Raw genomic sequence first — 12,783 nt, 5'->3', positions numbered from 1 at the left:
GTGGATGTGGGTCTGGATAGAGCCGGAGTTGTAACCAACCTGCAACCCTTAGTTTCCTGAGCCTGTAAACGTGGTAGTCACGCTGTGGAGAGCCATTACGATTTATGAGACAGTGGCTGGGGTTGCGCGTTGTTGTAGGCTTTGCGAAGCGGCACAGCTATCCCTACGCACAAGGCTGAGCCGTCGAGGCTGAGGTCGGCGCATCAGCTGAACTCTCATGGTGAACTGGCGCGATCGTCAGCGCATGACATAAAAATATGGGCACAGATTCATGTACACTCAGAGTGAAACTGTCTTTCAGCAACACGATCGGTTTCATGCTATCTGTGGTCTAATAGTGTTGTATCAATAAATTTACATCAATACATCGTCGCCACTGGTGCCCTCCATGGCCCAGGCTCCTGGACCCTACGTTTTTTCGACACTTTTTCCCTCGGCCTTGATGAGCCCGCTTCTATCTCCAGAGGTATCGTCTCTTCCTCTACCTCTTGCGCAGGTGTCTTGCGCTTCCGACCGCGCTTTCCTTTGCCCTTCTCCTTGGCGGCCAACTCTTTAGCAGCGCGTTCCGCTCGCACCCGTTGGAGGTCCTCCCAGCGCATTACCTTGCCCTCTCCCTTTCCGCCGCTCAGCACTAAGGAGCGCGTCGTTCGGCGGACCGTGGCTTCGTTGTTGATGTGGCACAGCAGGCGGTTGTGGTCCTGGAGGAGGCTCTGTTTAGCAACAGATATCTTGGCGGCGCTCACAAGCTTCTGTACACGCCTCTCTAGGCGTTGCTTGCTCGCCTCGTCGGGCGCACCAGCATCTCGTTTGATCAGGTCATGCAACACTGTCAAGCCCTCTGCCGTCACCGGTGTCAGAGGAGTTGCGGGTGTTAGCGGTACATTACTCTGGGAGGAAGATCCCACCTCGTTAGCGACAGAGACGACGAGATCTGCAGGCAGCTTTGGTGTGTTACGAAGCACTCTTTCCGGGCTAAAGGGAAACAAGCCCGCAGCAGCCCATCCAGCAACGATGTTCCTCTTGGTTAGCGCCTTTCCCCTTGCTGGCGCATACAGGTAAGTGAAATGCTCCTTGGCTATTGTGTGTATGCCGCCGCGGTTCAGTCGCTCAACCTGGTCGCGGTAGGCTGTCTTCAGGGGCGCAAAGACGGAGACATCACAGGGCTGCAGTTTGTGAGAGGTATAGGAAGGCAGGCGGCACAGGATGATGTTGTTCTTAAAGCAGAACTCCAGGATCTCTAGCGTCTCGTGGGTCCCGAAGCCGTCACAGATCAGTACTCGTGGTTTACCATTAGCTCGGGCTCTAGTCTCGACATCAAAAACACGCTTCAGCCATTCGAGGCTTATCTTGGAATCGTTGTACCCATTCTCCCAGAGTTGTGGCCCACCTGAAGGCCCGTGTTTCTACTGCCCGAAAAGACGATGTGGTGCGACTTGCCAGCACTCTCCGCAGCCTTCGTGATAGCCTGCTCTAATAACTTGTCCTGGGCAGCGGCAATTTCTCTCACTACAGAGATGTCCTAACCTTCTCCGATGGCACAGACTTCGATGTCGCAGAGCTTACGCTGGGACTGCTGAGTGGCGGGGAAGAGGTTGTCTAAGTCGTTGACCAGCTCGGTGATGTCCTCGATCAGTCGCCGAAACTGCTTCTCTTGGTACAATGCCTACCTGGCCTTTTGCCGTACGCCGGATCGATTCTGGCGCTCGATGGCGAGCTGGCGCATCTTCTCGTGGAGCTTCGCTATCGCCGGATCTAGGTTGGTTTGCGGATCGTATACTGCGAGGCTGCTGTCCTGAGGCTCTGTCCGGCCCCTGTATCTGTTCGACACGCCTTCAGCCTCCGCAAACAGTTCTACGATCTGGCCTAGTAAGGCTTCTGCGTGCTTGACGTTTGCCTCCGACCTAAAACGTCCCTGAAGCGATACCGTGTCCCGGACATCATCGTCTAGACTCAGTGACTTGCCCCACCGCGACAGGCGGAGTCTTGCGCTGTCGAGCTTCAGCTGACTTGTCTGGAAGTCTTTTCCAAACGTGCGGCCGAGCTGGACGAACTCGAAAGCAGGGGCCTACAGTGGAACATCCAACCCCAAAAGCTGCTGCCTAAGTCCTCTTTCGCGTTTGTCGTTACTATGCTCCCGGACTTACTCCAATCCTGTTTCTCACGACATTCGCGACGCTAACCCCGCCCGGCCTAATTCAGATAAACGATCGACAGGGTCCACACGTGCGCTGCAACCCATGAGGCAATTCGGAAGGCCCAGATGTCCGCTCTCCAAGCCGTCTCATGACCATCACGGTATTTACCATCTGAACCTTGCAAATATGTAGCCTCTTCATCTAGTCCTCGCCTTTGAGGCGTTTGCTTTGCTTTCTGCGTAAACAAACTACACAAGTTTTTTTTTTGCGACAACAATGGCGGCTTCGTCACCACGCTCATCGACGAGCTCGACAAGCAGCAGCAGCACCACCTCCTCCTCGCGCTCCTACCCCGCCCCGTCTGCAACGCCCTCACCAAGACGACAATCACCCCGCCCCCTCCTCTACAAACTCTACACCTCACACATACTGTCTACGTGGAATGCGCGCACTTTTGAATTCGGCGCAGTCATCTTCCTTGCGAAAATCTTTCCTGGAACGCTCTTCTTCGCAAGTTGCTATGCGCTTTTTCGCTCGCTTGCCGCTGCGCTCCTGGGGTCGTGGATAGGCGGGCAGGTCGATGCGAGGGATAGATTGTATGTCGTGAGGCAGAGTATTCTATGGCAAAGGCTTTCTGTCGCGGCGAGTTGTGCAGTTCTGGTGGCCATGTTGGGTTTGGATGGTGGGCAAGAGAAGAAGAAGCATGTCAGTGGAATATCGTATGGCTTGTTTGCCGTCAGCGCGGTTCTGGCATGTGTCGAGAAATTGGCTTTTGTCGCCAACACGGTTTCTGTGGAGAGAGACTGGATAGTCGTGGTTTCTGAGAGCCTAGGTGCAGATCGTCAAGAGCTGAACAGCGTCATGCGGAGGATTGATCTGGTGTGCAAGCTCATTGCGCCCGTAGGCATCGGACTCGTGGATGGCTACTCGACCAAAACCGCCATCTGGGTTGTTTTCGCGCAGAATGCAATCAGTGTACTGGTGGAGTACTTTGCCATTGCGAATGTGTACGCCGCGGTGCCGGAACTTGGTGTTGGCAAAGGCGTCGCGCAGGCTGAAACGAATATTGCCACGGATTCACAACCGCAAGACTCTTCCCACGGGGATACCGTGTCAAACACGCCTAGCCGACGTTCCACTCTTCTCGCCAATATAACCTCATACCTGCAACCCTACCGCGCATACATCGAAAACCCCGCCTTCCTCGCCTCCTTCTCGCTTTCCCTCCTCTATCTCACGGTCCTGAGCTTTGCATCGCAAATGACGACTTACTTACTCACTCTCGGCTTCACGAGCACGCACGTCTCCATCATGCGACTCGTGTCCGTCATCCTCGAACTTAGCGCCACCGTCGCGGCGCCGTGGCTGATGAATAAGATCGGCGCTGTACGAGCAGGTCTCTGGTTCATCAACGAACAACTCCTCGCCATTGCCCTAGCCATAGGCTTGTTCCACGTCTTCCCTACGAGTACGGCACCCATGTTGGCTGGCGCCGCGCTCGTCCTGGGCGTCTGTTTCTCCCGCCTCGGCCTTTGGGGGTTCGATCTCAGCGTCCAGTATCTCGTGCAGGAAGATGCGCCGCCCGCGTCTCGCGGCTCATTCTCCGCTATCGAGATGTCACTGCAAAACGTCTTTGAGCTCCTCTCTTTTGCGACGACCATGGTGTGGTGGCGGCCGCAAGACTTTACTATTCCGATCTATATCAGCGCGGGCGCGATTGCATCGAGTGCGGCGTGTTTTGCGGGATTCGCGAGGCAGAAGAGGGGTCATTTGTTGCATACGGATCGGTGCTTGAAGAGGATGGGTGGGAAGAAGAGAAGGTATCAGGTGCTGCCGACTATTGAGGAGGAGGGGGACTTTGAGCTGGATGAGAGGAGTGGGCGATGAATGACATTTGTATCCATGCAAGATGAGAAATGAACAAAGATTATGTAAAAACACATGTTGGGCAGATGTTGGAGAAATGAGTGATGGTTCCATTATTGTAAAGGGACGGCCATTTCAGCACTACAGAGATCTCGTAGCCAGATCGGCAATACAGCACATCGCGAGGAGCCCGTACGTACTACCTGTCTATCCAGAAGTCATCCCAGGTACCCGATCATGCGAAGTTCCAGACAGCTACATCGTCGAACCACGAACATCCAGTGATCCTTAACTGGTGTTGTTCCGACCTTCCACCTCTTCAATGGAAGACAGTCTAGCAAACCTTCCAATTGTCGCCTTCGTCGAAATCGTCGTCGTCGGCACAGGGTTGCTCTGAGAAGAGCCGAGTGTTTTCATCATCGGGGAATGTTCCGTCGGCGACGAGTCGTTCGACCATGAACCTGAGATGGTTGGATGGCTTGGGCTTGAGGGGGCCGCGATGGCGGGCGGAGGCCGAGGGAAGCGAGGCGCTGAGAGCGATGGCGAAGAGGGTCGTAAGGGTAAGCAGAGTGATGAAGGACTTCATTTTTGACGAGAAGAAATAAATGTCTGGCTGAATCTGGTTGTTCAGGTTGACGTAGAAGAATTAATCGTATTATTGCAGTGACGGCGTATATACATATTAGTAAGAGAGCGAGTAGGAAAACGTACGAGCTAAGCGTGGTTGCGGATCGAAACGCCTTCACCCAGCCTTTTAGCCTATACTGGTATGCAGGCGAGTTCAACTTGCGTAGCAATCTCGCACTGTGGTAGCCTGCGGGCCTTGGCATGAGCTTTTCAAGCAAAGGTGACGATGGAAGCGCTCAGACCTTGTAACATTCCCTCTCTCACCATCGTATTTAAACATAGCAACCACTCTGATGAGACAAAACTTCTTCTCGACAAAGCCTCCAGAAGCCCTAACAACTACATACTCAACCTTGTCACTTAACTACCACATTGCAACAAGATGAAGTCTTTGACCTCCATCCTCCTCCTCATGGCCCTCTCCACCATTGCAATGAGCGGTGCCATTCCCCGTGACGTTGCTCCCGCTTCTACATCCACCATCGAGTCTTCTCTCGCGAACGCAAGTCCTCCACCCGCATCGCTCGCGCGCCCACTATCACTGCTTTTATCTCAGGGCTAACCAAAACCAGGACGTTCAGACTCAAATCGTCAGTAGCTCATGCCAAAAGTGTACCAAAGCTTTCATCGACTGCACCAAGGTGTGTAGCTCCATGAATACCAAGCTCAGAGTAGAAGGAATCGCTAATTCTTATCGATACATGCTAGACATGCCACGGCTCCTCTTGTCAGCGCATCTGCCTCAGCGTTCATGCTGACGGCAAGCCATGCAAGAAGACTTGTGGGTGGCCTTAGGGAGGCGGTTAACTTACTTGGGAGGTGAAAAATTGGTGGCTCTTTAGTGTGTAGCTTTTAGCTTTACAGATGGGTACATGATGAAATGCAACGAGCAGAAGTGATGCAAAAAAAAAAGTAAAACAACAATAACCGACCGGATCCAGCAGTGAAGACTTTGGACATGAACACTTTTATATACAACAAGGTTATCAACACTATAAGATGCATTATTCTGGAATACTACCTGAACACCCCTCACTAGGCACCCCGCGTTCACTGTAATTAGCAAAGTAACTAACGCATCAAATCTGAGCACGGAGACTAGACAATGCTCTAATAATCACCTATCTTGCATCTCTTTCAAAGCATAGCACTAATGTTGGTGTCTTATTAGCAGCCTAATCTTAACTATATGTTTTCAACACGACTTCGGGAGCCTCAAGGCGCCAAGTGGGAATTATACAATTCCGCAGAAACATGATACTGAGAGAAAAGACGCCGGCCCTCCCCAATGGACCCTCAGGCCACATCCTCTCCCTTCTCACTCGTTTCAGAGAAGGGTAAAAAAAAAAAGGGGNGGGGGGGGGGGGGTGGTAATGATGACGAATTAAAAAACTAAAAAGCTTTAGCATTACTGCTTTACAGCAGATAACAACTAACTACTACTACTTTACGCCCTCGACCCCTCATTAATACCAGCAGCAACAGCATCACCACCCTCATCTTCCTCCACCCCTTCTCCACCCGTCGCCTCACTAGCAATACTCTCATGTAAACTAGGCGTCTTATCCTTGTTCCTCCCAATCTTCTTAATACTCCCCCACATACTCCCACTCATTCTATCTTTTGGCGTGCCAATAGAAGGACTATTACCAGCAACAACGCTCTCTGTAGATTTGCCCAGCCCAAAGAATCCGCTACTAGAAGTTTCTCCTCCTTCCACCTCGTCCGGAGTTGCAGGAACAATGACAGAGTCCCCAGCATTACTTCTCTTCGAAGAAAACTTTTTAACACCAAAAGATAAGAACTGATTCGTACTGCCCTTTCGCGTCAACTTCTGCATGAAGCTCTCTTTGCCAACGGACCCAGCGGCGTCGGACGCAGTGTGGCTCACACGCCGTTCCAGGCTCTGTCTTGGACTCGCTGCTGCTTCCGAAGCATCTGCTTCACTTGCATCAGCCGTGGAGATGATACTCGGTGTATCACGCGACATCCTCGAGTCATAACCAATTCCCGGAGACGCATTTGCAGCAGCCTTCTCCGCCGCCTTGTCCGCCTTTTCCTTTTCCTTCTTCTCCACCTTTTCCGCCTTGCGTGCTTCCTTCTCCTTGGCCTTCTTCTCCTTCTCCTCCTCCGTCTTCTTGCCTAGCTGGAACATTGTGAAGCTCGCCGCCGCAGGATTCAACTGCTTGGGCGGCGTCGGCGGAATCGGCGGCAGCGAACTTGTACTCGGCTGGGCGGGCATGTGACTCGCGCTACTCTGTGGTCTTGTCCCAATCGGCGCTTGCGTTGGACTCCTAGTGTTGGAAGGAAAGTCGAGGACATCGTCGTGCAAACCGTCGTCATTGATCAGATTCGCACTGCTCGTGTGCTGCATACTAGGACGCCGAGAGCCGAGGCGAGACCACGAGGTTGTGTTTGTGTTATTCACGCTCCAATCCACACCCAATGGACTACTCCTTGCTCCAAACGCATCCACATTCCAGCCGAACCGCGTCTGGCTCTCTGTACTGGGTCTCGGCAACGCCATGCCTTCCCCAGAATTGGTGCTTCCCTGTCGCCCAGGTGACGAGGGACGCGGCTGCTGCATACCCAGTATGTTTCTCAGCCAGGGATCTTCATTACCTGCTTTTGCGCTGCTAAACATGTTGAATGGGCGCTTGCGTGTTGCAACGTGTTTGGGGGAGCTGAGGGATTCGATTGGTTGCGTCTTGGTGCGTATAAAAGTGTCGTACCACGCACCACCTTCGGAGTGGGAGCCCCGGCGACGGTGAGTGTTACCCAGACCATCGACACCGTGTTCCTGCCGCGGTAAACTCTGACTCTGACTCGGTTTCAGGCTCCCCAGTGCAGGACCGTCGTCGGAAAACGTCTTGCCGCGCGCGCGATTCAGGCCAAAGAGACCGCCGAAACGAGAGGCTTGGGGATTGTTGTTGATCTGGAAGGAGGAGGAGGTCGAGTGTATAGAACGGCGGTCATTGTCGACGTTATCGTCATTCTTGCTTATATTGGGGTAGAACTGTAGTTCGCCCGCGCTATCCCGAGGACTGGCTAGAGCACTAGGCGACCCGCTTTGGGGTGAAGCCGGAGAGCTGCCATTCTGTGTCGTAGGATTCATTGTCCCCGGAGCCCCGAGGCCCGGGAGAACATTACGCATGTTGGGCGAAGGATCCCGAGAGGGGTCTTGGGGTGGCCCTGGGTCATCGTATTCATCTTCTGTAAGTCCTAAATCGTCACCGAAGAGGCCGGCGGGGAGTAACGCGCCAGCAGTGGGACTCATAGGTGCGCCGCCAGTTAGGGACTCGAAGTCGGCTTGTGAAAAAGAAGTACTGTATGTACGAGGAGGCAATGCCATGCCATTTACCGGGTTGAAATAAGGCGTTGCCGTTGCAAAAGACGGGGATGCGGTTGTTGGGATGCTGTTGAAGGGAGCTGACGAAGTGTGCACGAATCCGCCAGTGGCTTGGGAGAGAAGTCCTTCGCGCATGCTGAGAGGACGAGCACGTTGGCTGTTCCTTCTGACGGGACCCATCTCTGGGACAGGCGGGCCCGAGAAGAGCTGGGGCTGGCTTAGACGACGTTGTTGCATGTAAGTCAACCTGCTTGTAGCGTCTTGGTGAGCTCTTTCGGCTTCGGCATACAGCGACCAAGCTTGAGCATATTGCTGTTGCAACAGACCTAGCGTCATCCTCCAGCGATTGTCCTCTTCCCTCTCGGCGTTGTCAGGACCGGCTGTAGCTTCGGCGCCTTCTTGGCCTTGTTCCAACCTATGCCTCTCTTCCTCCAGAGCCTTGATGTGAATACCTTTTTCGCGAATTGCATCTTCGAGCATTTTGTTGGCCTGTGTCTCGTCGGCATACTTGTCTTTTAGATCCTGGACGCGCTTCTCGGAGGCCGACTGGTACTCGGACTGTTCCTTCTTGATCTTCTCGGCAGTGTCGCGGAGTTCGCCCGCCTCCCTCGTCCACTTGGCAACATCGTCTTTGAGCTTCTTCCGCTCGGCTTCCTTTTGACGCAGAACCCTCTCTTGCTGGGTGCGTCTGGTCTGCGCAGCGGCGTTTTGGCGCTCAAGACTAGCCACCTCTTTTCGCAAGTCGCGACTGGCGTCTTCCTTTTCCTTCAACGCAGCCTTCTTCTCGTCGCGCTTGTCGGCTAGGATGGCCTTCTGAGTGACAAACTCTTGGTCCTCGTCCTGGATCTGACGCTCCATGTCGTCCAACTCGCGTCTGAGTGCATCCAACTTCTCGGTCAACTGGCGAATAGAGTCTGGGCCTTCTGCCTCTTGCGCTTGCCTTCCCTCTTGCGATGCTGGCGAGACCCTCCTTCCAATATCCGGACGTCTCATGCGGGAGGTGCTGTTGCTGTGTTCGCGAGTCATGGGCGGGGCGGCGACGGAGGTGACGACCTCGGCGAGGGCCTTGTTCGGGCGGATGACGGGCGTGGGCGTGTAGTCATTGTCGTCGCTGGGGGAAGGCGCGTCTTTGGGCGGGTGGGGGCCGTAGAAGTCATCCGAGTCGGCGGGGAGGGTTCGCAGGCGGATGGGGACGCTGGGGGCTTGGAAGCTCGACGAGTTGAGCGTGACTATGCGGATGGTGTAGTGGCGGTCGGGCTGGAGGTTCTCGATGGTAATGGAGGATTCCTGGGGTGATATGTCGCCAATGTCAATGCCGTTGATTCGAATGACATATTTCAGGACAGAGGTGCGCTGGTCTGGCGGTTTCCAGTGGAGCAACACTCCGTCTGCCTTGATTCCAGCGAGCGAGACGAGGGGCGCGACGGGGACTTCGAGACCGAGCACCTGCACCAGCTTCTCGACAGGCTGCGTGAGGACCTGGTAGGCGCGAAAGGCGACCCAGAAGAGCGCCGACACGATGCATGCAGTCCTCAGCCACCCCGACGACGAGAAGAGGAGGGCTTCCATGTCATAGCGAGCGACATCCGGCGGCCAGTACAGCGACGAAGACATGGCCTCCATCGGTGTGTGTGGGTGAAGTTTGCGATATCCAAGCGGGCGTCATGTGCAGCCACGGCCGCAAATGGCCGAAGCTACAAGCCATTTCGACTTCTTGGCTGCTCCACCCTGCACCTCCGCATTCACCTGCAGCTTGCTTCCTTAGCGGGGCAGTGGCTGTCAAACATGGAAGCTTACGCGTGTGGTCTAGAAAATATGCATTTCTGGAAAAAAATGCATCGCGATTGATAGGTGCTTCACATGTCTTTACCCTCCCCGCAGCACAAAGTGGTTGAGCCAGTAGCTGTCCCAACATGTAAGCAGGCCTCAAATTGTCTCCAATCTGCTTGCTCCTTTGCAGCATGTGAAAGATAACGTCGCATCTGATGTCGATTCTGGAAATGCTTGCCGCTTACTCCGGCAACTCGCATCCCATGATCTCGGCCTGACGTCCTTGGGCCCGTGATGCGCGCGGTGACAGCATACCCAAGCTTGCCCTTTGCCTAGGCACATCACCGCAAAAGTACTTTCACTCCTGATTCCCCTTGGTCTCGCACACAACGCCGGTTCCTTCCCTCGGTGAAAGCAGCCAGGGCCCACTGACATGTGAAGAAAGACAACAAACTCCTGACACTACCACACTTGATCTGTAAAACACCTCCCGCACCGCGCAAGAGGGCCGCTGAGCCCGTAGACAGCCACTATGAATTACGTGCGATCCATCACAGGCAGCGTGTCCAAGGGCTGGAACTCGATCAACCCCGCAACCCTCAGCGGCGCCATCGACACCATCGTCGTAGAGCACGAAGATGGCAGCCTAGCCTGTTCGCCCTTCCACGTCCGCTTCGGCAAGTACCAGATCCTGCGACCGTCGGACAAGAAGGTCGAGTTCAGAGTCAATGGCGAGCTGCAGGACTATTCCATGAAGCTGGGCGAAGGGGGCGAGGCCTTTTTCGTCTTCGAGACGACGCGCTCCATCCCCGCTGAGATGCAGACGTCGCCTATTGCCTCGCCCGCCGCGAGTCCCGAGCAGAAGCCCGTGGAGATGCCTTCGGAGCGCGCCTTCGACGAGCCCGAGCCCTTGGACCTAGACAATGCCGACGTGAGCAGGAGGAGAGGGCGCATGTCCATGTCGGTCCCCACGTCCGACAGCATACACGCCGAGGCAGAATTTGGGCGGCCAAAGTCGGGAGACTGGTCCGGCTTCCACATGCAAAGGGCCAGCACGGATGAGACGGTCCCTTCGGTCAAGGACGGCTTCGCCAAGACGTTCGAGGGGACAGAAGCACATGGCACAGGGCCCGAGAGAGGGCCGCTACAGATCAGCAAGGAAGATGCCACGGCTTGGAACAGGTCAACCCGCTCAGCGAGTCCACCGCCCGTGTCCGCCAGTGAAGCACTCGCCCGCGCCATCAAGCTCTCCAAGAAGCTCTTCACCTCCAACATCCCCAACAAGGTCACTGAGACGGGCGACCTCGAACTCGACATGACGGGGTACAAGAGCAGCGAGGAGGATGCCTTGCGCGCCGAAGTAATAGCCCGGCGCATCCTGTCCGATGAACTCGCAGGCGACTACGACATCGGCGCTCTTATCGGTGCTGACGAGAATGGCAATCTCTGGATCTACAGCAGTGAGGAAGCCAAAGCAGCAGCCATGGCCAAGACGAGCATGAACGTCCTCAACGAAGCCGCTCTCCAATCCGCCGATGCTTTATCAGACCCAGGCTACCAATCCGACAGCGGCCGCAGCGACGACACGGCGCAATTCCCCACACGACGAGACTCGGACAGCGCCTTGGGATCCTCTGCCCCACACTCGCCCAACTCTTCTACCCAGAAATCAAAAGCCAGACCCGAGTTCAAAACCTACGCCAAGACTCTGCGTCTCACATCCGAGCAATTACGTGCCCTGGACCTCAAGCCCGGTGCCAATACCATGAGCTTTACAGTAAATAGGAGCAAGTGTGAGGCATACATGTTCTACTGGAAACACGACGTACCAATCGTAATCTCAGACATTGACGGTACAATAACAAAATCAGATGCCCTAGGCCACGTCTTGAACATGATAGGGAGGGATTGGACACACCAAGGTGTCGCAAAACTCTACACCGATATCGTAAACAACGGGTACAACATCTTCTACCTCACGTCCCGGTCTGTCGGCCAAGCAGACACCACGCGCGCGTATCTGAACGGCGTGGTACAAGACAACTACCGACTTCCCAAGGGCCCCGTCATTATGAGTCCCGATCGCACCATCGCAGCTCTACGACGCGAGATCTATCTGCGCAAGCCCGAAGTTTTCAAAATGGCTTGTCTCCGAGACATTATGCAATTGTTTGACAAGCCTGCGCACCAAACGCCTTTTTACGCGGGCTTTGGAAATCGCTTTACGGATGCGTTGAGCTATCGATCCGTCAACATCCCTTCTACGCGCATCTTTACCATTAATTCGAATGCAGAAGTCAGTCTCGACGTGCTCTCGCTCAACAGCTACAAGACGGGGTACGCCAGTATGCGCGAGATTGTAGACCACTTTTTCCCGCCCGTCGGGCTCTTGGTGCCCGCGGGCGGCGAGGCGTATACGGATTTCAACTACTGGCGCGAGAAACCTTTGGATATCGCCGACTTTACCGATAGCGAAAGTGAAGGCGGAGAGGACGATGACGAGACGGAGGCGGCTAGTATACGCAGCGAGGACGAAATGGGCTCGGAAATCGGAGAGGATCTCGAGGCGAGTTATATGAGTAGGGAGTCGCTTGACGAAATGGGGGAAGGGGATGATTATGGCGGAATGGAAGACTCGATTGTTGAAAGTATTGAAGGCGGCGACTACGTTGATAGGCAGTATGAAGATGAGGAGGTGGAAGATGAGTACGATGAGGATGAGGATGAGAGGACGCAGATTGAGGGTATTACGCCATCGATTGAGATGGGCTTGGATACGACGGTGGAACGCATGAGGGAGTTGAAAGTCAAAGAAAGATCACCTACTCCACGGGCTAGGTAGTTGACGTGATAGATGGGGGGAAACAAGGGTGGGTTTACGTTTTTTTTTGTGTGTGTTGATTGCATAGCATGGCATGGGTCGGCGTTGGGTGATGATGGGATGTGTGAAGAATTTTTGAGGGTCACGAATTTAATCTTATCCATTCCACTATGTTTCATTCTCATCTTGCTCACGTGAGTCTGTTTAGACTTGAT

General features: G+C 54.4%; 5 protein-coding genes across 5 annotated transcripts; 2 read left to right on the top strand and 3 right to left on the bottom strand.

Moving 5' to 3' along the window:
- Positions 1–359: 359 nt before the first annotated feature.
- Positions 360–2,306, bottom strand: GT037_010843 (uncharacterized protein; the record flags this gene model as incomplete). The annotated part of the gene is made up of 4 exons (XM_038935890.1): positions 360–1,387; positions 1,525–1,642; positions 1,685–2,065; positions 2,304–2,306. 4 exons carry the CDS (start codon positions 2,304–2,306, stop codon positions 360–362), a joined length of 1,530 nt encoding a protein of 509 aa, XP_038781444.1.
- Positions 2,307–2,411: 105 nt separating this feature from the next.
- On the top strand, positions 2,412–4,022 carry GT037_010842 (solute carrier family 40 (iron-regulated transporter); the record flags this gene model as incomplete). Its single annotated transcript, XM_038935889.1, has 1 exon — positions 2,412–4,022. One exon carries the CDS (start codon positions 2,412–2,414, stop codon positions 4,020–4,022), a length of 1,611 nt encoding a protein of 536 aa, XP_038781443.1.
- A 214-nt stretch (positions 4,023–4,236) lies between these two features.
- GT037_010841 (uncharacterized protein) lies at positions 4,237–4,587 on the bottom strand (the record flags this gene model as incomplete). Its single annotated transcript, XM_038935888.1, has 2 exons — positions 4,237–4,293; positions 4,345–4,587. The coding sequence occupies 2 exons, from the start codon at positions 4,585–4,587 to the stop codon at positions 4,237–4,239; spliced, it is 300 nt and encodes a 99-aa protein (XP_038781442.1).
- A 1,488-nt stretch (positions 4,588–6,075) lies between these two features.
- On the bottom strand, positions 6,076–9,600 carry GT037_010840 (fibronectin type iii; the record flags this gene model as incomplete). Its single annotated transcript, XM_038935887.1, has 1 exon — positions 6,076–9,600. The coding sequence occupies one exon, from the start codon at positions 9,598–9,600 to the stop codon at positions 6,076–6,078; it is 3,525 nt and encodes a 1,174-aa protein (XP_038781441.1).
- Positions 9,601–10,279: 679 nt separating this feature from the next.
- On the top strand, positions 10,280–12,589 carry GT037_010839 (uncharacterized protein; the record flags this gene model as incomplete). Its single annotated transcript, XM_038935886.1, has 1 exon — positions 10,280–12,589. The coding sequence occupies one exon, from the start codon at positions 10,280–10,282 to the stop codon at positions 12,587–12,589; it is 2,310 nt and encodes a 769-aa protein (XP_038781440.1).
- Between the last annotated feature and the right edge of the window lie 194 nt (positions 12,590–12,783).

This window comes from Alternaria burnsii (assembly GCF_013036055.1).
Source record: "Alternaria burnsii strain CBS107.38 chromosome Unknown 751, whole genome shotgun sequence".
NCBI classification, from domain to species: domain Eukaryota; kingdom Fungi; phylum Ascomycota; class Dothideomycetes; order Pleosporales; family Pleosporaceae; genus Alternaria; species Alternaria burnsii.
Note: the sequence above shows the minus strand (reverse complement) of the source record. Positions and strands in the feature narration are given on the sequence as shown.